Raw genomic sequence first — 26132 nt, forward strand, 5'->3', positions numbered from 1 at the left:
ATCATCACATTTTAAGGTCATTGCAAACCAGACTCCCTACATTTCAATTCACCGGCGGAAGACGTTTCATTACTGCCTGTCATCTCTGCAGACGAGTGTGCAGAGGGCAAGAGTGCCACATATGTTGAGACACAGGTCATCAACTGTTTTCGGGCCCCATTGCCTGTCTACAAATTATGCATTTTAAAAACTCTCAGTAGAATTGGGACACCAAGAGAAATGAGGGGGGTAATATGTCAACAATGCAGGAGCAGGTGACCGCATGTAGACCCCCCACCCCTCACGCTGTACAGACGTTCATCATTGTGACATATTCTTATTATAATAGAACCTATATTTTTAAAGCCCCCTGCTGCTTTTAGTGATGATGCAAAATAATGCTGATGAAATTGTTGACAGGTGTGGGATTGAAGTCAAAGAGGGTTAATTTCATCCATGGTTAAAAATCAAGATAATAATAATAATGAAATTAAGTTAGATTAAATATTATGAAAAAAATATTGTGAAATATAATTATCTCAAATAGCCTTTATTTGCCAAATATGAGAACATTATGTTACCAAACGTACATCATTTTAGTGTGAATATAGAGAGCTATTTTAATGCTACAATTTCAGGTTTCTTACTGATTTTTCTCTCTTGATAATTAAAGGTTGGTTTTGCGAAACAAAACGCGTGGAAAGAGAGAAGAAATCTAATTTAGGCATGTAAATAGAGGTTGGGTTGGCGACATGGTGAAGCATCACTAATGAAAGAAAGAGATGGATGCCTTATGATAATGAGGGGAAAATAAAGCAGAGCCATGACCTTGCAGAGCAATATGAACCCACAGACACGACGCGCCTAATGCGTCGCCTCCTGACAGAACAATACTTTCTATAGGACGAAATACGACCGAAAAAAAAATCTGATTTGAATATTGCCATTACACATGCAAGGACTGTTATATTTATCTCCGAAATGAGGCACTGCAAATGCATTATAACCTGGGGAGTGAATGATCACAAGTCATGTAATATTACTGTAGTTAAATTAACTTGTGTTTTTAATGGTGTCTGAATTGTAGCTGGCAAAAAATAAATAAATAAAAAATAAAAAAATTAACTGATAATAACTTAAGTGCTTTGTTTGTATTTAGTCAACAGGGGCAGGACTTGCATATGGAGAAAGCAAAAGGTTTAAAACACACACACACACACACACACAAAGACTTCTGCAGGGCATCTTATTCTTTTCCTCCATCTCTTTGCATTTAGCCTAATGTGCACTCTGAGATGTGGGTGCTGACCTCCTCCTCCTCCTCTTCTTCTTCGCCCCCCCACACCTCCTCCACCACCACCCCTTCTCCCCATGGTCCCATTCCCCTTTCTTCTCCTCCCTGGTCTCGGCGGTTGCATGCGGCCCTGTTTTATGGCCGTTCATTTGCATCCCGTGAGGGGCGAAGGGCGTCCCCAGAGACGCAGACAAGGGTCACAGGAGATCCCCTCGAGGCAGCGCGTGTTTGCCGCGCGCCCTCTCAACGCAGACACGACACGTGCCGTCGACTCCCCTCTCAACCCCCGCACCACGCACACACTCGGCTGTTCTCTCACAAAGGCCTGCATTTCGCTTCCAAAAATCTGATCGCCAGAGATTTGCAGCTACAGACTTTAAAAAAAGGCTTCTTTTGTGTGCGTTGTGTTTTATTTTGTGTGCGTTGTTTCTTTTGTGTGCGTTGCGCATACATGGGATATTCAACCCATTTGCATATCATCTTTATCCATAGTTAGCAATATCCAATTCACAAAAGAAATATTTAAACAGCTCAATATAAAACAGATTTGAATGTTTTCCCTCGTTCAACACAAAATGCTACGTAGCTATGACTGCTGCAGGCTTCAACCCACGGAACAACCCTCCCATGAGCACACGTTTGTTAATCAAAGGTTAATTTTAAAAGAAAAAAAAAAGCATCAAAGCAAACCGAAGTTTTTCAGGCCTCAGAAAAAGCTGTAGGCCTGGAGGAGGAAAAATAGGTCCATCAGAAAAAACATGGTGGCTGACTTGTGCCCTGGAACGGCTTTACTTCCCCCCAGATGGATGCTGGAAACCTGGAGGATAAGATGTGCTCCAGAAGATTACAGATTTGGAAGGAAGCTTGAATTTCACAGGAAATTCCACAAAGAAACGATCCCAAGCAACCCTCAAAAATCCTCAAATTCCTGGAACATTGTAGGGAGGTCCTTGCAGTCACTTGACTTAAATCACAGCATGTAAATCCAGGAATATAAAAAACTGTAGACCTCATGAGGAATGAGCTATGATTCCTCAGGAACGCTGTCAGGAGCCGCTCTCTGGCTATTCATGAAGAACTAGTGATGCTCGCCATTAAAGGGTTGAATAATTGAGGGTGCTGTAGTAAAAAAATCATTTTTACATCCCACTTCCAAGCGGTGATGTATTGCAATTGTCAGTGTTCGTGTGTTTGTACGTTCGTCCGTCCGTTTTGTTAGTTAGTCCACCAAGTATCTCTGCAACTGTTGAGATGTGAGTGCAGGAGGTCAGCACTCACACCTCAGAGTGCTGACCTCTTTGCAACCATTGCAGAAAGCACATTAGTCGGGCGGCAAAGGGGATGAAAATGAGATGATGACCATGAGAAAACTAGGTAAGGTCAAAATTCAACATTTGTACACTCAGGAACCGGATAAGATAGAAAGACGAGGGAGAAGGCTAGTGTGAGTAAGACCATAGATCAAAGCTAGTGCTTTGATCTATGACAGTAGATCAGAGCACTAACTTTGACCTTTGACCTATGCAAGTAGGTCAGGGTAAAATTTTGATTTCAGTGGTGTCGCGGGCTGTTGCAGTCTGCCTTGTTTTTATGGCATCTGGAAAAACGCCATAAAATATTTATGCGGCTATTTAAACTGATCTTGTTTGATGTGGTTATTTTATACACATAATAAATAGTATATTTGCGAATTAAACCTAAAGCACAAGGCATCACTTATATATCAGTGATTTTTGTGTAGATCCTATATTTTATACAGCCCTTTATAGCAGTTTGTGAGGCTTGTAAGCACATTATGAACAAATCACATTACTCATTCTAAAGTTCCTCTGCAACACTTTATTAAAGCGGTTATTAATTTTATTAGTTCCATGTCTCACAAACTCATTTTTGGGTCTTTATATCAGTCTGTAGTGGTTCAATAGGGATTCTTATTGACCACATTCAGTCACCAAATCAGGTATTTTATTATATCATATTTTAATTTTTTCTGCTTTGGGTGATAGACGACATTCTTCAGTCATTAAGTAGAAAAATGAAACGAGACAAACTAATGTTGAAGTGTACCTCCAGAAGGCCTTGATTCATATCCCTGACATCCTGCCCTGTGGTCGGGATCAACTGAACTAATGAGGATGTGTCTCCCCCTTGTGGCCGTCACCTGCATTACAAACAGAACGACGTGGAGAGAAAATGGCGGACTACAGATCATTTCCTCAACAGTGATTTGTCCACTCGAGACATATGTTCACAACCAAAGTTTGACAGTACTTACTATGTTATACTAGAGGCAGCAACAGTTTATGGCAGAGAGGTGAGTTCGTCGCTGCCTCACAGCAGGACCTTTCTGGGTTCAGCTTTTCCTGCGGACTTTTGAATTTCGGGTTTGTGTGACCTGTACGTGTTTGCGTGGATTCCCTCGGCTTCTCCAGTCTCCCTCCCCCCACGGTGCAAACGCCTGTATCCTCTGTACGTATGTTTGACTTTCTACGTGTTCTCCAGAAGACGAACCGGTGAGTTGTACAGGATGTTTTCTCCGCCTCTTGTCCAATCACAGGTGAGATACGCTTCAGTCACGCCCCCCTCCCTTCAGGATTGGCGGTTACAGAAGAATTTGACAGGAAGCGTGGACACATAACCCAGGTCTTCCAGAGTGTGCGGTTTCAATGTAAATGACAATTACTGTAAAAACAAACATAAAAACATTTAAATTGGCTCAACTCCAAAACTTTTTCCATTTGTTGAAGATACAGGAAGTAAAGTTTTGGGCCAAACACTGCCACTCCATCGACCAGCGTAAAACCAACAAAAAAAAACAATACTGTAATGCATTGATTTTACCAAACATCACTAGAAAAAAAAATGCAATGGCTTTTCAGTTATGCCCAGGATGAAAAAAGTTTCAACAGCAATGAATTAAACTCTTGTCAAAGATGCACCCAAGTATTAGCGTTTGGTTATTGTGGACAGGAAATCAAATTTGCCTCCAGGTTTGTGAGCCGTGAAAGATCAATTCTGAATATGCAGAAAAACCTGGACTTCAACAGAACATGAACAAACCAAGAAAGGAGGAAAACCCACACACGACTTTGTGGAGCATTTTTATTATGCCACAAATAAAAGCCAGTAGTTCTGAAAGAGGACCTTGCGTTTTATTTACTCACCAACAATAACATTCTGAAAATGGTGGAAGCTGATTGTGATATTATAGTATGTATAGTTGGATGAGCAATCAGAAAATGGCAAGTGTGGAGGACAAAGTGGGTTTGGAAAATAGAGGTAAGAGAAATGAAGGGATCACTGGTGAAAATTCAAGTCTGAATGGGGAGCGAATGTGTGGAATATGACAGTTAGCAGAAGCACATTCATATACTCATCTGGAAACAGAAAAAAATTATGAAAGGAACAGACATAACTGCATGACAAAATTGTGTTACAGTCACACAAGGGGAATGCACACCAGTTCTGCTGAATATACCACATTTATTACTTTTTTTTAACTGATTAATAAAGAGTGGGGGCAAGGCCACTCACATCGATGTCTTTAGAAAACTGAGGGAGGAAAAAAAAAAAGCAGCCCAAATGCAACAATGAATTAACTTGTCCAAGAGACAGATGAGGGTAAATTAAGTCCAATGAATGTTAGCAGGGAACCCACATTTTGTTAGACCATAAAATTATACACCAAGCGAGGCTCATCAACTTAACATTTCTTTTCCAAACTTGTCCCTCCCTCTATGCTCTTCCTCTTCTAAATCCACCATTCCCCACACTGTCCAACACATCAAAAGCAAGAGGACCGCTCCGGACCCCAGCAGTCCTCTCAAACTAAAACACGACGAGCACGCAAGACGTCGACTCTGGAGTGAGCACTTGATGGAAATCCACTGAGGACACTCCACTGGGTCCCGGTAAAGATGCAAGAATCCTCAGAAGCCTGGTGGGATGAGGGAGGTTTACAAAAAAATGAGACAAACTGCCCGTTCTTGACTGTGGGACACACTAATAGGGAAACAACACAAATTCTTATTGGATTTGTGCCTTTGTGAGAAAATTACAGACTTGCTCTTGGACCATAAAACAGATGATCCTTTCATTTAAAAAAGGAGGAAAAAAGCAGCGTACAAGGGGGGAAAGCATATGTAGTGGAATGGGGTGGGACAAAAAAAAGATTTCATCTAAGGATGCTATGCATTTAGTTGTAGTCCTATGAATAATCTTTTCCTTTTCTTTACTACAAGTTCGAAGTAAGTCTTTAAAGTCAAAAGAAATCAAGAAAGTCTTCATTTAGTTTTTTTTTCGTCCTTGGTTAATTCTCCACCCCATTAGAATTTCTTAGAGATCTGGATGTAATGACAGGGTGTACAAGGCTTCAGGGGAGCAGGGGGGCACTGGAGTTCTTTGACCAAAGAACCGAATGTTACTTGACTCGTCCTTGGCGCTCCTGGAAAAGCAAACGGAGAAAATTGTTATGTAGATTGGAATATTTCTAACTTCAAATCTGTTGCTCAGAACACCTACAGGCCCTTTGACCGGTGCTCGCAGCTTCCATTTCATTTACATCAAAATGAAGAGCGCAATTCTCGCTATCAGCAAGACACAAAACACTTTTCCACAGCATAGTGGATTTCACACGGAAACAGTCAAACTACATTAGCAACCCTCTTTTTTTTTTTAAATTTTAACTGTGGCTGCTCTGCAGGTTATGCAGACGTTCTCGCCACAGCAAGAGGTTCTATCCTAAAATAAAAGTAGCAGATAGCAAGTTGAAACTCTTGGGGAGGAGCTACAGTAGATGTTTCCAGATGTCTGACGAAAAAAACAAATGTGCATTTACATTAAATTTGAAACTATGGTGTCAATAGATGCATCGATTCGCAGCCACGGACGAGGCGAGGTACCTGAAGCCTGTAATGACTCCTGCTTGGATTGCTGGGATATGGCTCGCTGCCTTGGACCTCCACCTGTCACACAGAGGAGTGAAAACTGAGACACTGGAAGAGATTCAAACAAGTGACTTTGCTGAAGTTAGCTCTTTGTTACCCAAATGGTTACCATAGTAACCAGCTGAGGTAGTTAGCCACACCAAGGTTTAAGTTAAATAGATCTGTTCTTACAGAAATCACAGGTTTGTATAAAAATGCCAAATGTGTGGAATCCAAGCTCTAAATCTTACATTATCTAAAACTGTAGAGCGATTCGCATTTTCATTATTTCATGCAATCTGAGAGTTAATAAAAATGATCTCCGTACAGTTTTAACACACTGGTCATGAGGCGTAGTAAAGTTGTTTACATACATAAACCCCTAAAAATACAGTTTTGTACATTTCATAAAATGCCCAAACACAAAGTGTCACAGTTGTAAACTTGTTTCTGCAGAACATTAAGGGGATCAAGTAACCCTGAGTCAGCAAGTGGCTCCACAAATACAGTAAAGGGTGTAAATAGAGATCCAGCCAACAGCTCCTGACACAAACCCAATACAATCACAACAAACCAGAAGCCTAAACTGATTCGATAGAATTCCTTAGCAAGTAAACCAATTTAGGTTCATTAGATGCTGAATTAAAGCAGCATTCCAACAGTTGAAACGGTTTGACAGCATGGGGAATAAAAAAGATTGTTGCATCCGTCACCATTATTTTATGACCCAAATGTTGGTTCTTGCACAAAGCATGTCGAAAGAGAAGGTCCAACAAGAAAAACTGAGGAAGGCTGTGTGGACTTCATCACACCACCCACGCCGATGAAACGGGACATATGGAGAAAACGTTTCGACGTTCCCTCGTTCTCTGGCCGCTCTGCCTTAGCTTTGCTTGTTGCTACAGTAACCGCTATCTGCTGCCACAGGTTAGTTTGCAGCTAGATTTCTTCAGCACAGACTGAACCAGGAGCATGGAAAACTATTTGTGTTTACGCCTCTACTTCAGGAGCTTTGGACCAAGAGGAGGGATGCTTTCAGGCCTGGAGCTGCAGCTTCTGATCATCAGAAAACTCAAACCCAAAAGATGGAGAAAAAAAAGCAATGGGAAATCCTTTCTGAAATGAATTTAAAAATGGCAGCAAAGCTACTCTTACTGTTGGGGAAGTCAGTAATACAAGGTTTATTTTATGTTGTTGAAACTCTTGCTGTTGACCTGCTGGTTTTGGGTCTTATCTTGTAATTTTTCACATTCAAATAAAAGGACTATATATTCAAGCTGAGAAAAACAGAAAGCCCAGTGTTAAATTCCTTTTCCACAATTCATAATATAAAAAGGATGACTAGACCATACAAGCTGAAATACAAATGTTCTCCTATTTTTTGTTCCATATGTTGATGCGGACAGATAAACAGAATATATGCCAAACAACAGACATCAAAATCAATGTCAGACGTTCATTCAGATATGAGGAATAAAAAAAATTGGATTTCAAACATCTTCAGGACCCTGTGCCCCTGAGGAAAGTTTGGAAACGGAATCACATGTCTTTTTTCAAAGGCCATCAAAAAGAGAAGACCACAAACATACCAATCCAAGTTCAGACCAATAATTTGATTTTCCATGTAATCCACTGAATATTCCCATTTTCTTTTTTACAAAAGTAGTAGCTTGGTGCAAATACAGTAATACGATTTGAGTTTATTCATCTGTGGCAACACATATACCAGTAATGAAACAGGTAAAACACCACCGAAAAACACCATAGAGAAAAACAGTCATAATATGCTTTTGTACAACCACACCGAATGGTGACAAAGACCTTAATCCTGTTTGACCCCTTGTGATGTTCACACATTCATCTGTAATTCAAACAACCAAACTGGCTTCATGATTTTTTTTGTTTTGTTTTACTCCACTTTAAATTTCATTCATCCACTTTCCCATTCATGTTATTCAACAGTAACTTCGTTACCTTTTTCACACACTCTTCCTCCTCCTGACGCTTCTCGTAGTGAGAAAAGTCATCAAAGATGGAAGTGGTGTGTTTATATCCAGCGATGATCTTTAGCACCTGCCTGGCCTTGTCAAGCGGTACCTCCTGTGTGTCCCGAGAGTTGGTCACTGGCTTGTTTTCGTTGTTCTCCAGTCGAATGTGCCTTAGCTGACTGTTGGGAACGTCCTTAACAAAGATCCAGCGCACATCGAAACGACCTTTCCACTTGTCCTGTGACCAAACGCCGGCAGACGTGCTGTAGTCCACGGGGGAGCGCATCTCTGCCACGCCACAGAAGTGACCACTCCCATTGACGCTGAACAGAAGATAAAGCGGCCCTTTACCACCCAATGAACGGTAGGCAGCGTCAAGCCTCTTGTTTCCATGCTCGGTGCTGCACCAGATGTTATACTTAATGGAGCGGTGAATGTCATCCTCAGAGTAGCTCTTTATTATAAACACCCTGCCCTGCTTGGGGTTCCAGTCAAAGTCCTTGGGGTTATAATTGTTGACCATTCGCAACTTCTCTAAGACTGGGTGAGGCTCAGAGGGCACCCCAGGAACAACACCCACACCGGAGGAGGTGGGAGGTGATTGGCCTGTTCCGCTTCCACTGGCATCACCAAATCCATTGGCCCGATTTCGTGGAGGGACCCAGCGAGTGGGTTGAGAGGGTTGCTGTTGTTGGATTGGTGGAGGAGGAGGACCCTGGGAGAGAGGAGGCTGGGGCATTTGTGCCATTCCTGGTTGCCCAGGTGGAAGCTGATGCTGCCCCATCTGGGAAACATGAGGTACCAGCTGTCCATTGCTGAGGGGCATTTGTGGGTTCCCTACAGCGGTAGCACCAGGCTGTGGGGAAGTCTGATTGGGCGGCTGCCCGTTGGTGGGAATGGAGGGCACCTGCTGAGGGGTGGCAGCTTTAGGCATGGTACCCTTGTTGTCCCAAGTGCCGATGTCCATGTTGTGTTTAATGGGCGGAGGAGGCAAATTGGCACCAGCCATACCACCCTTGGTTTTCAGCTTGGGTTGGGGCTTGGCTGGCTTGCTGGCAATATCTGCCCAGGAGGCAGGTTTGGCAGGGGCAATTGAGACAGGAGGCATGCTGGGAGGTCCTACAGATGACACGGGGCCAAGGGGACCCCCACCAGGTAAACCGGAGCCAACTACCTTAGGAGCCATGTCACCATTACCACCAGGAGCAGCACCGCCGATCTTAAGCCCCGCCATGCCCTGGTCCAGGCTGTTCATACCAGGCGCCTTATTGAGAGGCTCATTGGCAGCGGGTGCAAATGGGGACTGTCCATCGATCATAGCTCCCCCAAGTGAGCTGGGAGCATATGCATAGCTGCTGCTGTAGCCAGAGCTCTGCGGTGTCCCGGACTGTCCCTGAGAGCTGTTGTTGCCCCACGCTGAGAAGTCGATTCCACTGGGGAAGAAGTTGAAGCCATGCTGGCCAAGGAAGGGGTTGCTCCCAAGTGGGCCTGGCTGGCCAAACATAGCGTCCGGGAGGTAGTGGGGCTCTCCATTGCTCAGCTGTCCATAGGAGGCCAGGTAAGGCATAGGAGGGTCCCCACCTGTGGACCATGCTGCCTCATTCAGGGAGTAGGAAAATCCTATGGAGGGGCTGTAGTAGCTGGGCATGTAGGAGTCTGACATGGCCGTATAGGCATTGCTCTAAAAAAAAAAAGATTTTTTTTTAGTGACAAAAAAATGCTACAATCACATTATAAAACTTAACATTGTAAGCAACTGAAATTATCAAACAATTATCTCTATGCAATTCCTGCTCTCCTCTCATCCTGTCAGCACTAACAAATGAACTACACAAGAAATCCAAGGCTGCTTTGAACTAGATAATGAACAACGTCCTCCTCCCAGTCCTTAGGCTGTTCCTGTACGTCTTGAAAATGCATAGAAGAATATAAACACACAGATGAGACATTTAATTGGAATGGTTATACATATAAAAATCTTCATTTGTAAACTCCTAAGGGTTGTGATTTATAGTCAGAGACAGCAGTTCTGAAAATGATTTACAATAAATTAGCCAGTTTTGAAATATACTGATTAGCTGCAATTAGTAATGTGGTATATTTTTGAAAAAAAAAAAGGCATCAATTTATTTCAGCAGATACTGGGGATTTACATATTCATTACTGCTGCTGGCTTTCACTTTATTCCTCTGGGATGTAAAAACCGCTCTTGCCAAAGTAGCCATATCTCCAAACACTGTTAGCACCATGACAACCTGTATTTTCTTTTTCATAATTAAAAATACTCTCACTATTTGCATCATTTTTTAACACTACTAAAAATGACCCTACACTTTGTCATTGTCGCACAGTGGACCAAACAAAACAGTTAAATTATGGATTAATTCACATAACATTTAGTAATGACTGCAGATTTCCTTCCATACACATTTGTCTGTATGGTTACAGCAAGGACAGTAAGTAAAATGCAGCTACTTTGCTTAAAAATATTGATGTCTCCGAGTTTGAATATCCGGGATAAAAAAGTGTTTTTTCTTAGCTATTTGATCATTGGGAAGATATAAAAAAATTAATTTGCCAGTAAATTGTTCCCATTGTAAAAAAGTTGAGTCCACCTAAAAATGGTAATAATTGTCAAGCATAGGTAAATAACAGCTCACCTGTCTGGCCTGAGTATTCAGGTAAGGCTCAAACTCATCGTCATTCAAAGTATCCTTTTGGGTCACAGCTCCGTTTTGCACTGGAACAAAAAAGCACTGTGGTTAACACATCATTCATGTTCTTCACACTATGGAGGGTTATTATCTGGTCACAATTTGTCTCTTAACATGCATTTTCCTATTCATGGCTTTCAAAAGGGAAGCCACCATCTACAGTGACCATGATTAAACATTTAACACAACAGCTCACTATGATTTGGGTTACCCAGCATAAAACTAAATGAGAACCTGAAATGGCCCAAATGATGAACTGTGTGCACTTGGAACTCGTTGCACACTGGCACTTGGGACATTAAGATAACGTTTCATAAAAAATGAAAAAAATACTATAAAAATATAGGTGAGGTTGTGCAATAGACACAAATTTCCAGAAAACATCCGATGCATGCCTGATGCAGGTGGACCAGCGCTCAACGCGTTGTTCTTACAACTTACTAAGAATGTTCCATGACGGATGTTGCTGCACTTTGACATTTGAGCTTTTAGTGATCAGGAAAAGTTGGTATTAAATACAGGTTAGCAAATTACTGTCATCTAACATTATAACCTAAACAGCATGATGACAGGAGACCACGAGGTCTTCTTGGACAAGGGGAAAAGCATGTCGGAAGACGTGTCATTTCGGGTTAACTTAGCAACCACACAGTTAGCATGAGAGCTAAATGCTTAGCGGCATGCAGTGCGCAGCGTCTCCATGTTAACGAGCGCCAAACAGCCTTTTCAACATGACTATATTGGCCAGCGAGGGAACCTGGAGCGCAACGCACTGAAATGTTTTACATGCCATTAAAGAGAAACACGATGCGCTAAGTTTATTCTCTTGTCTGCTCGGGCAATAAAAATTGTTTGAAGTGGAGGGAAAAACACGCTGATGTGCATCATGTTAACATTTAACATGAGCGGTTATAAGGTTAGCTAATGCTAACTGTGGCATGTGTCGAGTCGGGGTTGCAAGGGGACGTACAACTGAAGAGTCAAAGGCCGATAAAAGGTTAATTATATTTGTATTTAACTGAAGTGGCGAATAAAAAGTAAAAATCCGACACAACTTAAGAGGACAGGCCTAAAGCTGACTGGCGACACGCTAACGCATCAGCGCACGTAAGATTTTCAAAGCGCACCGCACGAAGTTCACGTTAAAAAGACCCGCATTCGCCCCATGGCGACAGTGTTAGACAACATAGACCCTTACCTTTGTTTGCTTGGCCTTTCGGTCTCTGGATTGGGTCCAGGTGATTCATGAAGGTTTGATTTTTGAGAAGAGAGGAAGGGGAAAAATAAATGAAGAGATATATTTTCAGCAGTCAGTTCCTTTAGCAGGTGGTCAGGCCTACTGCACTACTGAGCCACAGCCGCTTCCTCTCAGCTAAGCTATCCGTGCTAGCCGTTGCGATGCTGAGCAATTTGGCCCACGTAAATGTTCAGAAAATACCTCTCTTTACCTGTTCGAGAAGGCTGCTGGCTGACATGTCTTTCCACCCAGGAGCCTGTGTAAGTGTATTTGCTCCTAAATAAAAGCTGCAGGGTGTAGAATTTGTCTAGCTATTGGAGAATTTCAGCCAAGCGCCCCTATCTTTCTACACAGCCTAGTTTCTACACAATGGCGGGCATCCGTTTGCTTGACAGACTACTCAACATGGCTGGGCGGCCCTCGTCAAACCACTATAGCATTTATTTAAAGCGGACTTGCGCCCCCTAGCGGCGCGGAGGAGCAGGTTCGGCCGACAACACGGCGTTCTTGCTCATAAAACGTGTTTAAGAATAATATGTTATTTGTCTCTCCTGATGCATCACTCCTGCTCCTTGACAATCATTTCGATTGATATATGATAAGTTTATAATAACCACAAGTAACAGTAATAAAAGTAACAGTAATAAAAGTAATGGTAAATTTGCACAGTGGAAGAGCCAAACGATAGTATTCGATACACATAAATGATATCTTTGCTTTGATTTAGCTTCAAAGGTTTGTCGCTCAGAATAAAATTAAATAAGCAATAGTATTTTGGACTTTTAACGTTTACAACCTTGTTAAATTTGTTGCGTTTGAGCTACAACGGCCATGATAAGAGTTGTTGGAATCTAGAGTTGCTGCTCTTTTTTTGGCTAAAAATTCCATACAAAACAGAACGTATGTTTCTAAATGTTATAACATGTCTTTAAAAAATCGGTTGCCAAATTCACACCATAACTCATTCCCTGTGAGTTTACAGGGCACCTCTTACTTTCAAAGGAGACGAGGTTGAAACTGTTAATGAACAAAAAACTTTAACATATGGTGAATGAATTTTAATTTTTTTGACTAGTCTCTTTAGAATATAATCTACTATTTAAGAATGTATAATGTATATCCAGTCATACCTTTTGGTTGCAGATTAAACTATTCAATTTACAAATGAACATATTGTATTTGGCTTTATCCTCATTATAGATTTACTAATTGAATTTAATTATTTATCAGTTCTAATTTTTACCATCCCGAGGTTCTGATTTCAATGAAAGATCACAAATTACACAAATAAATCTATTGTGGGGAAAAACAATTCACTATTTCTTAAATTCAAAAGCCCAAAGAAAGTAATTTTGATTATCATAAGATATCCCATTGGCTAAAGAGCAGTTGCTTAGACAGCCTTTTGAGTTTGTAAATACTGTACTATATTTGTCTCTCAGTATTGTTTGATGGAATAAATCTCTCCCGGAAGAAACAAGGAGTAAAATAAAGGTTTACTTGTCATGTCCGGCTGCAGCCACAGGGTGGACTCCTAGTTGCAGTCAAGAATGGGGGACTTGAAGTAAAGTGTGGCATATACTGTACAGTAGTTAGTTATGTCCTACATATCTAAACCTATTTTCTCTTTCACAGTTAAATGTATTTTGCTCACTAACACATTCATTAGTGACATTTCATAAACTAATCAGCTTATGGGAATTAAATTTGATTTGGAACAATTTTTTTGAACAATACATCTTTCATTCAGGTGTTGGCTTTTCTGACACAAGTTTAAAAAATAATCTATTTTGATATTGTTTCAGTTCATGCCACACCTTTATGATCTATATAATCTTGGTAAAGGTCTGTGATACTTAATTGGCTTTTAATAACTTATTTTTAAATTTGGGATTTGTCTTTTGTTATAAAATTTTAACAGAAGACAGTGTTACTAAAATTATTATTAATTATGTAGCATACAGACTACATCTGTATAGTCTTTACAGTATTTTACAAGACTCAATTATTTAATGAACGATCAGAACAGGCTATTGATACTTTGTAAAGTAAACGTCATGTACCATGGCGTGTTACAAAACATAAGTCACTGCAGATGCTTGACGTTTTTTCATGAATCTATATGTAAATCCAAAAAATATTCCTGGTGGTAATCAAATCTCCTACGTTGCTTAATAAATTATGGGACAGATACATGGGATATAGAGCCTCAAACATTTGATCTACTGAATTGTTCAGTGTCTCACAATGAATCCAGGGACTGTCATCAAGCCTAATTGACAGAAAAATCATCTTTTGACATGTTTTTGTATTTCAGATACAATCACGATTTTGATCACCTTTTTTATGCCTCCTCCTTCAATCACAGTCTTGTAGGATTGTGGTAACATCCGTGTTTTTCTTTTTGTTTTTTTGCTGTATGAACTTCTCTTAACTCCAGTCAAAAAATTCCACAGTTTGCTAAAATATTCATCCACTTTTCCTATTTAGAATTGTCAGTATTTCTGCCATAGCCATTCAATATCTAATGAATCACCACTTACAGAGAAGTGTGTTAATTGGTGAAACCATGTGGCTTTTTGGCATTCCTGTGGCACGCAGTCCAAACTGAGATTATCTGCAATTTCCTTCGTTAAAGCTGTGACACAGTTTGTAATGTTTGCTCATAATATTGAATTGAAATTTTTTTTCCTCCACAAGGCACAAGTTTATTCTCTTTATACAGATGCTCTATAGTGTTTTTTTATGTATGGTGATTCTGAATACCTGTTTAATCAGTTATCTTTTTCAGACCAAGGGTTAGTTGGATGGCATGTGATAAAATGACCTGAGAACACACAAGACAGGGCCAGGAATAACTCCTCCTTCTGAGTCACACGCACACACACACACACACACACACACACACACACACACACACACACACACACACACACACACACACACACACACACACACACACACACACACACACACACACACACACACACACACACACACACACACACACACACAAAGACAGACATAGACACACATAAACGCATGTCTAAAGCCTGCAAGGGAGAAGAACATGACAGATCACAAGACTTTTTTCAACAAAGGGATATTTCATTAAGAAAAATATACAAAGCTCAATGAATGATTGTTGGTTATAACAGAAAAAAATATTTTTTTTTCTGGATTGTTATGAGGACATTTTACCTTATGTATGAAGCAGGAAGGCAAATAAGGGTAACAAACCAGTAGCACTGACAAGATATTTGACTTGTGAAACATGTTTAGGACAGTAGCATGGCATGCGTGTATCATATTCCGCCTTTCAACTCTCAATCATTTTTGGATGGTTGACTTTTTTCCCAAGAGGTTGTTGACTAGCGCGGATTGGACAGGTGGCATAGCATGGAGAAGAGCTGGCCATTTACCAGTCAATAAAAATAGCTGGGGCCTCCATGATGTCACTGCTGAGTAAATCATAGCGTCTGACTGTAGAGGGAGAAATAAAATCAGATACTCTTTCCTCAGTTTCATACTGTCTTTTAGTTTGTCCTTACATGTCTTACAGGTTTCTTTTAGCTCCCTTGCCTTCCATCCCAACCTGTATCAGTTTTCTGCACTTCATTCCATGCATGTGTTCTCACCTTTCTGTCATGTCTTTATGCATAAATTTATATAACAAGAAAGACGATGAAAGATCATCCAATGAAAGACCACATGCCAAAGACCAAACTGCCTTCTTCAGTCAGTCAAACCAGCCTGCCGCTGCCAAAAAGAGTGTACAGACTAAAGCCGGAGTCTGATCTCATTTCCATACCTGGCATTCTGAAGTCACAACACCATGCTGCCGATGTGGAACTTGATCAGTCATAAATCTTTTCTGTTTGACCATGTGACGTGCTCCATTTGTGAGTTCATCCTACACACCTCTTTTCATCCTCATGATGCTATCCTTACTGTCCTTATAGTTGTTTCCTCTTCTGGTACACTCAGGTAAAAAATGTCAGGCAGACAGGTAACAATCATTACATGCTCAGACGAGTGTTTGTGTGTGCAGCCTTCATATATGTGTGCGTGTGTGTGTGCGTGTGCGTGTGTGTGTGTGTGTGTGTGTGTGTGTGTGTGTGTGAGTATGTATTGAATGTGTGAATTTGTAATTATGTGTGCATAACTCTGGTGACCCAGTGGTAACTCGGTGGCAGGGTACCCCCAGTAATGGGATGTTAGGAATGTAACACTTGTCAGCCTCTCAGACGATGTTCTTGATTCACATTCTGTCCATTTCAGAGGGTTTGCCTTCAATAACGGAAAACATTTACGTCTCTGCACAGAAAAAATGTAAATAACAATTTTAGCGGCCTCAGAGTTGAAATAAATGGTCGCCCAGTGCTGACATTGCATGACAAAGAATAAGAGCCAAACCGAAAAAAGAAAAGATTTAAGTATCAATAATATTAAGAGTAAGGTCTTAATATTATAAAGATATAGTCAAGCTGGTAATCCTGCAGTTAATCATTATCAGGAGTGGGTGCACCGCAATTTCTTAACCAATCTGAACATCTATCTTAATGAAGTCTGACGTGCTGATAATGGAGCATGGAAATCATTCATTGGATTCACTCTCTCTCTCTCTCTCTCTCTCTCTCTCTCTCTCTCTCTCTCTCTCTCTCTCTCTCTCTCTCTCTCTCTCTCTCTCCCTTCCTTATTTATTTTTTTTTTTTACACATACCAAATTAAAGGTGTTACAGGTCACAGGTCAATCCTTTTTGCTTTAATAATGCCTTGCTGTTACATTTTAGAACCTTATCACTCTAAATACAGTATAAAGCTAAAAATGTCTATTTCAAACCACATATCCCTCATTGCACACATACTTCACACTTTGTCTTCACAATTTGTCTATGGAATGAGACTGAATACTTTAATTTACATGGAGTTACAGAAATGTGTTTTTTCAGCGAGAAATTATACCAATAAAAGTAGGAAATGATATATTTACTTTAATTACCCTGCATTATCTCACCTGTAAGCACCTGATTATCCATCATGTGGGAGTAGACGCACCCCTTGGGTGCGTGTCCATGAGGCCTTCTGTTCAATTAGTGCCTTAGGAGGTTGTGTGCGTTTCTTGAATAGCTGTATCTCAAATATTTATATCACAATTAATTGCAATAACCGTTTTAGTTCTCCTTTACTTTCATCCACCAAAGAAGAGAACTGGATTGTCCCAGTGAACCTACATCTACTTTTGTTGGAACTGATTAATCCAAAATATGGCAGTGAATTCCAAGTTTCAGAAAACAGGCTCAAATGAGGATGAAAGTAACGCAGGGACGAGACTGATTCTGTCCATATCCATATCTGCATTGGTACCAGTTCTAATGAATGGACTACAACAAAATACAATAATAATACGATTGTTAAATTCTTCCCTTATACATAAGTGGCTTGTAGACTGAAGACTCTGCCATTCTGAGCCTTGTCTGTGTAGACAATGAAGGAGTTGTTCACAGAGAAAATAGCAGCACACTTGCACATTCTATCACACTAGATTTATCACCAACATTTGTGTAGTAGGATGAATGAGCCAAACCTGTCCATATGTGGCCCTTTGTGTGTGTGTGTGTGTGTGTGTGTGTGTGTGTGTGTGTGTGTGTGTGTGAGTGTGTGTGTGTGTATCTGAGTGTGCCAGGGTGTCTGTGTTTCCAATGACGTCCAGTGATGGTTTTGAACAGCTGAGATGAGTTTGTGTGGAACTGCACAACGGGGCAGCTGTACATCTCTGTCTTGGACGTATACACACACATGCATACACACACACACACACACACACACACACACACACACACACACACACACACACACACACACACACACGCATGCATACACACACAGCAGTGGAATTCTGAGGTGCGACCCCTTGGGACAGAGTCGGAATGAGACTTTAATAAAAGCCTTGTTGTTTCAGGAGGTAGCCGATACGGTTTCAGGGTCATATCTCAACAAGCCCCATTTCTCAGACGACCGCCATCAGCTTACTGATCTAATTGCTCTGAATTCAAGCTACAGGATTCACCTGTGCACTTATGGACTCAGCATACCATAGACTAAACACTATTAATGGTGGTGGTGCAATGTGAATAGTGGTCTAAATAAAACTAGGTTGCCTTTACTACCTCAACGGGCCCTGCAACATCTCAGCCAATGAGAGACTTTGCCTGCTCAGAGCTTTTTGAACAGAGGCGGGGCCTAGATGTGCTGAAGGGTCACAAGGAGTGATGTAACCCGTGTTTATTTTCAGCGTATACACGTAAATGTAGACACAGAGACACCTTCACGCACGCACGCATGCACTCACACACACGCACACGAACAACTGTAGACTCTTGCACATACTGTTCTTTAAATACAAAGATTTCAGTATGACCAGTGCCGTATCATTCACAAATGTTCCATATGATCTGACTTAGTTTTGAACTTTGGGAAGTCTGACATTTTTCTGCAAGCTGGTCGCGTCTCTCCCTAGTGTGTTCTGTCGGTGACTGAAGCGTTAGGGCATGTGTGCTCTCACACATGCGTCAATGATGCTCACCATTCTAGGGGAACACAAGGTGATTAAATATAGAAAAGGTTTTTGTATTACTAGGGAGGGCGAGAGGGAGGGAGAGGCAAAAAAAAAAAGAGAGGCAGAGACACAGAGAGAAATTTAGTCATGGCCATTTAATATTAGCGGCCTCCCTTCCCTTCTGCAGCTGTTGATCACACTGGTGTAACAGTGAGCTCTCGCATTGCATCACTCCCTTTCTCCATGACTCCAATTCTGTCCTGCATTACCCTGAATGTATATGGATCTGGAACCGTAGCGCAAATCATGCTGCAAGGGGAAAAGACTGAAGCAGGATCACTGAAACTGCCCTGTTTTAGAAATGGGATGTCCTATGTTGAGGTGCTTCTTTTGATATAGACAAAATATTACTCAGCAATTCTATTATTAAATTGAATACGTTTTATGGTGGAGAAGCCAGCTAAAATCAAAGTGAAGACTAAAGTACAGCATGTAAGCTTTAGTTTACAGTTATTTAAAAGCATGTTCAAACTGTTGTCCTGCCTCTAGTTACTAATTACGTATAATGTAGGTAGTAAGATGTTGGTCATGTTCTCCATCTGGACAATGCAGCGTATCCACAATGTAACTTCCCAAGAAGCTTGTCCGCTCGCATACATCAGAAACATTCCACCTCATCTAACACTCGTCCATGGAATTTTTCAGAATTTCCACATTATTCTCCCAGGCACATAGGCAAGTGCCTGTCAAAAAGACTGGCATGCTGAAATGTCAGTCTGTAAATCTTTTAAACAATAAAACGGCACTTTTTCTACAGAATGTATCTGAATTTATTTATTTATTTTTATCAAATTTGGATTGAAGTTGTTTTTTTTGTCAATTTATACATGGCTGCTTGATGACTTCCAGGCTCTGCAGCATTTGTGATTACCATTGGGTATGTTTGTGTGTGTGTGTGAAAATTTCTTTTTGTTTGCACTGCTGATAGGTGATAATTTGTCATAGATTTGTGCAGGGTTGCTTTCTCCTCTATGTTGGTATGACCAGTGTATGCAACCTATAGTTGACACCTATGTGTCATTCTGGGAACACACTAAATACTTCAGATGACTTGAGGGTTTACTTGGCAACCGACGGCTGTTTTAAGACCATGGATACCCTTTCAGCCTGGACCGAGCACAAAGTTTTTGAAGTATCCGCAGTACATGGAAAGAAATAAAGTCATTGAAGTGCAGCTATCATGTGCTCATTGTCGTGGCTGGTTATAAAGCTCACTTGACTTCATCCAAATCTATTTGTGTAACTGGATGATATTCTATTTAAGCTTTATTTTACGGCAGGATTAAGAAGTTGTGGAGCCATGATAAGTCACACAGGTTGTTTCCATCTTTTCAACACCATTTCCTGTGTTTTGTAATTCATGAAAACGTTTCACTCCTGGACTTTGACATAATTTCAACCAATGACACACATGCTTTCACGTTATTTCAACGTTTACCTCTTTAAGCCTATGATTCACTTTTAATATCGAATGAAATCACCAGGTCTCTTAGGTGTAATCAATTAATTACAATTACCAATCATCTCTAATCTGTCTCACAGATACTATGTGGTGGTGGTGATGTCGGTGGGGATGAAGAGTTGCTTGTAAAGGTGGGAGGGGTTGACACAGAGATGTACAAGACAAGACAGCCACATGCTTGTTCCGTAGACCTCACCACATTTTGCTGCAGCAGCTGCTGTGGCGCACGCAGTGAGAGGAGACGTGCGCTCCTTCTGAGTTCACTATGTCGAGTTTGGCGAAGGCTTTTTCACACTGATCAGCAATCACCGATGAGGGTTGTCTTCGGCACAAATAACTCGGAATGTTGTCGCTCTCTCTCTCAGCAAGGTCGCTTTCAGCACAACATTGAGGATACCGCTCATTTACCATGAGCTGTTTGGATGTTATGTATCCAGCCTATGGACATTACGCACCGTACGCACCGACTACTCCTGCTTTTATAAATAGCTTACAGGTAGGAAGTGAGCAGATATTCAAATGTTTTACATTTCTTCGTATTTTTGGTGTTATTGGGGAGATGGGGTGAGGAGCATTCAACCTATGATAAGGCTGGAGTTTTTTGCAGCTCCGTGCGTAAAAGCAAATGGACCGATTGAACAAACGCTTAAATGTTTCACGTGTTTGTGATGTAAGTATTCGTTTGACTAAATTGGTACGTCACCAAAAAGTATTTTCTAAGTGTTTGTATGCATTTTTATAAATACTATTATACACACATGTCTTCCGGAAGCATGTGCGATCGCTAGAGCGCACACACAGGCACACATCGCTGCCCACACACAAAGAACATTACACTAAATGTTTTGTAGGAAGCTCCGCAGCACCTGTTCTAACTCTCTCCCCGGATACACCCCCACCCCATCCCAGGCTCCCACAGGTCTGACCAGACCTTCTTCTCACTGCCGGGATTTTATGGACACTCCCAGGGGTCCTGGGGGGATGTCTGGGGGCCCAGGCAACGGAGGATCAACTTCCTCCTCATCTTCATCCAGTTCATCCTCGTCCTCCTATACCCCTGTGGCTTTGAGGTCAGAAGATGGCCCCAAGGAGAAGCAGGAGGCCCCTGAGGCAGAGTACTTGACTTCTCGCTGTGTCCTCTTCACTTATTATCAGGGAGACATCAGCAGCGTTGTGGATGAGCACTTTTCAAGGGCCCTCAGCACCTACATGGAGGGAGAGGGTAAACGACGGGCATCAGACCAACCCGGCACAGGTACACCACATCGCCCATACATAAACACATGTACACACATGCTTTTGTGTAAATAATAAAAACTCATGCATCCTGCTGAAACTCTTGCATCCGTCAGTGAAAGGACTTAGCAAAAGAGATTTGATCTGATTGAGTAAGGCTGTTCTGAGGGTATGTGAAAAGAAAAAAGCTCATTAAATATCATTAACCTTTTTCCAAGGACTACATCTCACTATTTTGCAACCATTCCGTTGAGTTACTTCAATATTTACAGAAATGTCTTTCATACTAATTTCACACTTGCCTAAATCAGCCTCACTATTTCCATGAATTATGTGAGGACAGATTTCTGTGTAGTGTTGCTCTTTTGAGGCCACACACAGTGGACAGTTTTGCGGAGCACAGCAGCGGGTAAGACAGGTGATGTGATCATGTGACAGGACCTAAAAGCTGCTTGTTGGGAGTGTTGTACCTGGGTCAAGGGGTAGAGTTCAAAGGTCAAGAGCTGTCAGGAGCCTAAAGGGACATCTGAGGATACTGATTAAAACACAAAGCATGCAGACTTAATTTTATTTGTGGTAAAAAAAAAGATAAAAGTTTAATCAGCATGATCTTATGTCGTGTGCGTCTTTTGAATAAGTAGTAAAACATTTACTTATTTCATGCTTAATTTTTAAAATCAACAATATCTTCAGATGTTTTGTGTTTGTTCTGCTGCAAAAAAAAAAAAAAAAATTAAAATCATCTAAACAAACTTAAGTGGCTGTCTACCAGCTGTCATCCTTAGATATCCATGTACCTGTACTTTCTCCATCACTTTCCTGCTGCCGTTGGTTTCTTTGGTTTGGTCAGATGTCTTCTTTTCAGCATCAACACACACTTCCTGCCTCACAACAGATTCTATGTTTATACATGACCGTAAGCACACAGCCTCGCTGGCGTATCCCCTTCAAACGTCTCTGTGGCTACCATTCTGACTCTCACACCAGCTCTTGCCCCATATTGGTTGCTCAGACGGTTGTCTGCCTGCACGCCAGATTTATATATGCCGTGTTCCGTGTGATAGGAGCAGAGGGAAACACTGCCTCTCTGGGTGCCACATGCTGTGTCCGTCTTAGGAGGAATATCTAAATATAAAAGTATACTGCTCAAAACATATAATGGCTCGCAGACATTCTGTCAAGGGCGAGGAGAGGGGGGCAGCAGAGAAAACAACAGGTGGGGGTGCAGGAGACAGGAAAAAGGGGGTGGCGGGTACTAGTGCAGGGCCAGAGTTGTGTGTCTGAGAGTGTGTGTGTGTGTGTGTGTTGTGAAACTTTCAGAAGTGCTGCACTGACATAAGAGTGAGACATGTCACCATAGTCAGTGATTTAAGGCTCTGTGAGCCTTGGGCTCCCTCCAGGTCTGAGTGTCTGCCTTATATAGAACTCTAGGATAAAAGATGTCTCTCTTTCTACCTTTCCCTCTTGCTGCGTCTGCTAGAGCGTGGTTGTGTTTATTTCTGTGTCTCGTTGGGACTAGCTGTGTGTGTGACGGTATGATCCAATGGGGAAGATATCTGGGCTAGAGGGTGTAGCAGTCATGTGAGTGACATCTGCATTTCAGCATGCACTGATCCTGTGTTTTGCACAGCTTTAGCCTGTCCATTTGTGTCTATAAATCAAATGATTCACCACACAGTTGTGTATATTCTTGTGACTTCACCTAAACTGACAATTATTTAACCTTCTCCCCTTCTTCTACCTACCTTTCCCGATAGATACCCCCTCACCAAGCAGCCGACGAAGCTTCCCCCCATCCTTCTGGGACAGTAATTACTCCTCACCTCAGAGCCGCTCTCACTGTGAGACGGGGGCTCCTCCCTATTCCATAGACCCGTACACCTCAGGGTTGCACCCGGGCCTACCACACCCACACGCTCATCCCCACCCGCACGCTCATCCTCACTCGCATCCTCATCCACCGGAAAGCTGGGCGTATCCCCAGGCCCAAGCCTACGGGCCCCCGCGTCCGATCCATGAACTGTATTCCCCTTCGGCTTTGGAGCCCCACTATGGGCCCCTGCTGATGCCCACAGTGAGGCCACCGCATCTCTCCGCCTTACCAAGCCACTATGAAGTGAGTAAGCTGGAGCCCTCTGCCTCCTGGCCCAGCCTCCTACCACCAGGAGACGTCAGCCAGACGCTGGCACTCAACATGGACGCAGGTAAGAACCCCATTGTGTCAGGATTACATGGAACACTGTTTGGATAATGGAGGCGTCTCTTCGTCGCTGTTTAATGGATAACATTTTTTATTAATCATTAATTTAATCATAAACGGAAGAACTGACAACTATTCAAACATAACCTCACCATTTGCAATATTGAATTCTCTAATTTCTAATTTCTGCCTTAGCATGCATGCACACACACACACACGCACGCACGCACACACACACACACACACACACACACACACACACACACACACACACTCACATCATTATCATAGCTCTGTTTCTACATCTGAAATCTTATGTTTAGAAAAGTGGGCTCCATGACAACCTGTGTGTCCTGTTCTATTCACCATTGTCCTAATTGTTGCCTTGTTCTTTTTCCCTTTTTTTTTTTGGTCCAAGGCCTCCAGCAGCACAAGAAAGGCAAGGAGCTGTACTGGTTCTAATGAGCCCTTCAGTCACATTGACCAGCCATCACTAGATCCAATTAGTCCCTGGACCTGTTCCGCCATTGAAGCAGCGTATCCCTTTATATCCCCCACACACACTCCGGCCCCCTCTATGCTCCCCCTCCTCTCTCTGCGCCCGGCCTCCACTGCCAGTATACAGTCTTGCTCCAGGTTGACATGTGTGCACCATGGAGATAAAGCAGAGTGAGGGACAGAGAGGAAGAGGGAACGAGTGTCACCAACTCTAATCTGGGTTGTGCTCTTGCGTCTCTCTCCCTTCCTGTTGCTGCACAGACCTTGGCGAGGCGTGAGCCACAGTGACCTGTTTGGACTGAGAAGGACGGGATCACAACAGACTTTTGCAGAGGACAGAGAGATAGAGGGATGAATGGAGGACACAGAGGGACGAATAGTGGCAAGCAGGGATTCCCTCCAACGTCCCTGGTTATCTGTCTCATGTCCTTGTCGGTGCCGTGGTCATCATCACCCACTTATCTGCATTGAACAACTGCAGAACGCAACAATAAACAGGAACAGCTGTTATGGTAGTTGATGTTTTTTAATTTTCACCATGGTCGGTTTTTGGTTGTTCGTATTTGATTTTTTTGTCTCTGAAATAAAGTGTTTCTATTTATTGGTGTTTATGTGGTTTTGAAAATGTTTGGTTAGGCCAGTTTTGTGATTTCTAATGTGACGTATGACTACACCTATATGTTTCTGATAAGTTATCCGTCTATATCTTTTCCGGCTGATACAAGTAATTTCTTAAACATATCAAAATGTGTTCAGCTCAGTTTTGAGCAGACTGAAAGATTTGTGTTCCTTCAGTTTGAGGATGATGTTCCATTTAGGTTCTATGTGTCATTCTTGGATGATTGGACTTTCTAAAAAAAAATGTTTTTTTTGTTTGTCAGTTTTCATTCTTGTGTTTTGAAGATTTTATTGTCAATAAATATTTTTATGGTAAACTGCTAAGCCTCCTACATACTTACCTATTCTGATGGTTCTACGTTGTACTTGACGTTTCAGATATGAATATAAATAATATTCCAGATCTGTAGATCCAGAATATTTGATTTTATAGCGCCCAGAAAAACACCCTGTGAAAATAAATATTAATAATGTTACACACTTGAACCAATGTCAGACCATTGTGGAATCTGCTGAAATCGCTGCAGGGGATTTTTTTTTCATGAATCACCAACAAATTCATAATGAAACCAATGTGATTCTGCACTGCACTGGTAGACTTTTATGATCATTGAGTCATAATATGAGGTTCAAAATATCATGGGACTATTGCGTTTAGGCACAGAGATACATTGTGGAACTGACCTGCCTTGACCTGCCTGACCTGCTCCATGAATGCTGCTAGCTGCTGTTTTACACTGAATCCTCTTTTTTAGAGTTGTGGCAGCAGAGCTACTACTTCAAAAGATATTGTAAGCGAGATAGAAGTAGTACCTGCATGATATAAAGTCTAATAAGAGTTAAAAATGTGTCTCAGTGTTGGGCAGGACACACCTGGTAGACACTAAGGACCTGATTTAGAATAGTTTCTGATGCACACACACTACATCACAGTGTGGGGCTATTTTAGTAGCTTAATCCTGGAGACAGTAGAATAACCAGATGTGATCAAGGCTATGTCATGCAACTGGTCTCATTTAAAAGGCCTTCCATTTGAATTCCTGTTTGCATTCACACTTTGTCACTAATAAAGTGGGAATGGAGGATGAATGCCAGCAATGTGCAACCAGAGAAGAAGCTAGCCATTCCAGCTATGTACCCAATGTTGCTGTGCTATTGATCTGTTAATCATATAATGTGCTAAGGTATGTCAACCAGGTGCCACTATCACAATGTAGCTGTTTAGCTGTTTGACCCCCACCAGAGAGTGCTGAAGTATGTGATTGACTTTAAGCTGAGGAAACATGTAGAGTAATCCAATTAGAAGAATTTACCAGGCATAGCATCCTTCTCGGTTTCCCATGCCAGAGATCTTTCTGCTTT

At 41.7% G+C, this 26132-nt stretch overlaps 3 protein-coding genes across 6 annotated transcripts in view; 1 reads left to right on the forward strand and 2 right to left on the reverse strand.

Moving 5' to 3' along the window:
* msrab (methionine sulfoxide reductase Ab) overlaps window positions 1-3949 on the reverse strand; it is a 51610-nt gene extending 47661 nt beyond the window's left edge. For both annotated transcript variants that reach the window (XM_068339546.1, XM_068339544.1), the window contains exons 1-2: window positions 3549-3949; window positions 3341-3434 (exon numbers count right to left, since the gene is read on the reverse strand). The gene's annotated coding sequence lies outside the window, so the exon portion shown is untranslated. The remainder of the gene's footprint in view (window positions 1-3340; window positions 3435-3548) is intronic.
* A 418-nt stretch (window positions 3950-4367) lies between these two features.
* On the reverse strand, window positions 4368-12520 carry ythdf2 (YTH N6-methyladenosine RNA binding protein F2). Its single transcript, XM_068339450.1, has 6 exons — window positions 12349-12520; window positions 12099-12123; window positions 10847-10926; window positions 8173-9867; window positions 6175-6237; window positions 4368-5717 (listed from the first exon to the last, which is right to left on the reverse strand). Exons 1-6 carry the CDS (start codon window positions 12373-12375, stop codon window positions 5694-5696), a joined length of 1914 nt encoding a protein of 637 aa, XP_068195551.1. The 5' UTR covers window positions 12376-12520; the 3' UTR covers window positions 4368-5693.
* Window positions 12521-20376: 7856 nt separating this feature from the next.
* Window positions 20377-25074, forward strand: vgll2b (vestigial-like family member 2b). Of its 3 annotated transcripts, XM_068338924.1 has the most exons (4): window positions 20378-20714; window positions 21128-21473; window positions 23212-23658; window positions 24073-25074. In XM_068338924.1, the coding sequence occupies exons 1-4, from the start codon at window positions 20628-20630 to the stop codon at window positions 24114-24116; spliced, it is 924 nt and encodes a 307-aa protein (XP_068195025.1). In that variant the 5' UTR covers window positions 20378-20627; the 3' UTR covers window positions 24117-25074. The 3 variants fall into 3 exon arrangements, with proteins under 3 accessions (XP_068195024.1, XP_068195025.1, XP_068195026.1); XM_068338923.1 differs by having other exon boundaries at window positions 20377-20714; window positions 23212-25074; XM_068338925.1 differs by lacking the exon at window positions 20378-20714 and adding an exon at window positions 20721-20888 and having other exon boundaries at window positions 23212-25074.
* Window positions 25075-26132: the final 1058 nt, after the last annotated feature.

This window comes from Antennarius striatus, chromosome 17 (genome assembly GCF_040054535.1).
Source record: "Antennarius striatus isolate MH-2024 chromosome 17, ASM4005453v1, whole genome shotgun sequence".
NCBI lineage: Eukaryota > Metazoa > Chordata > Actinopteri > Lophiiformes > Antennariidae > Antennarius > Antennarius striatus.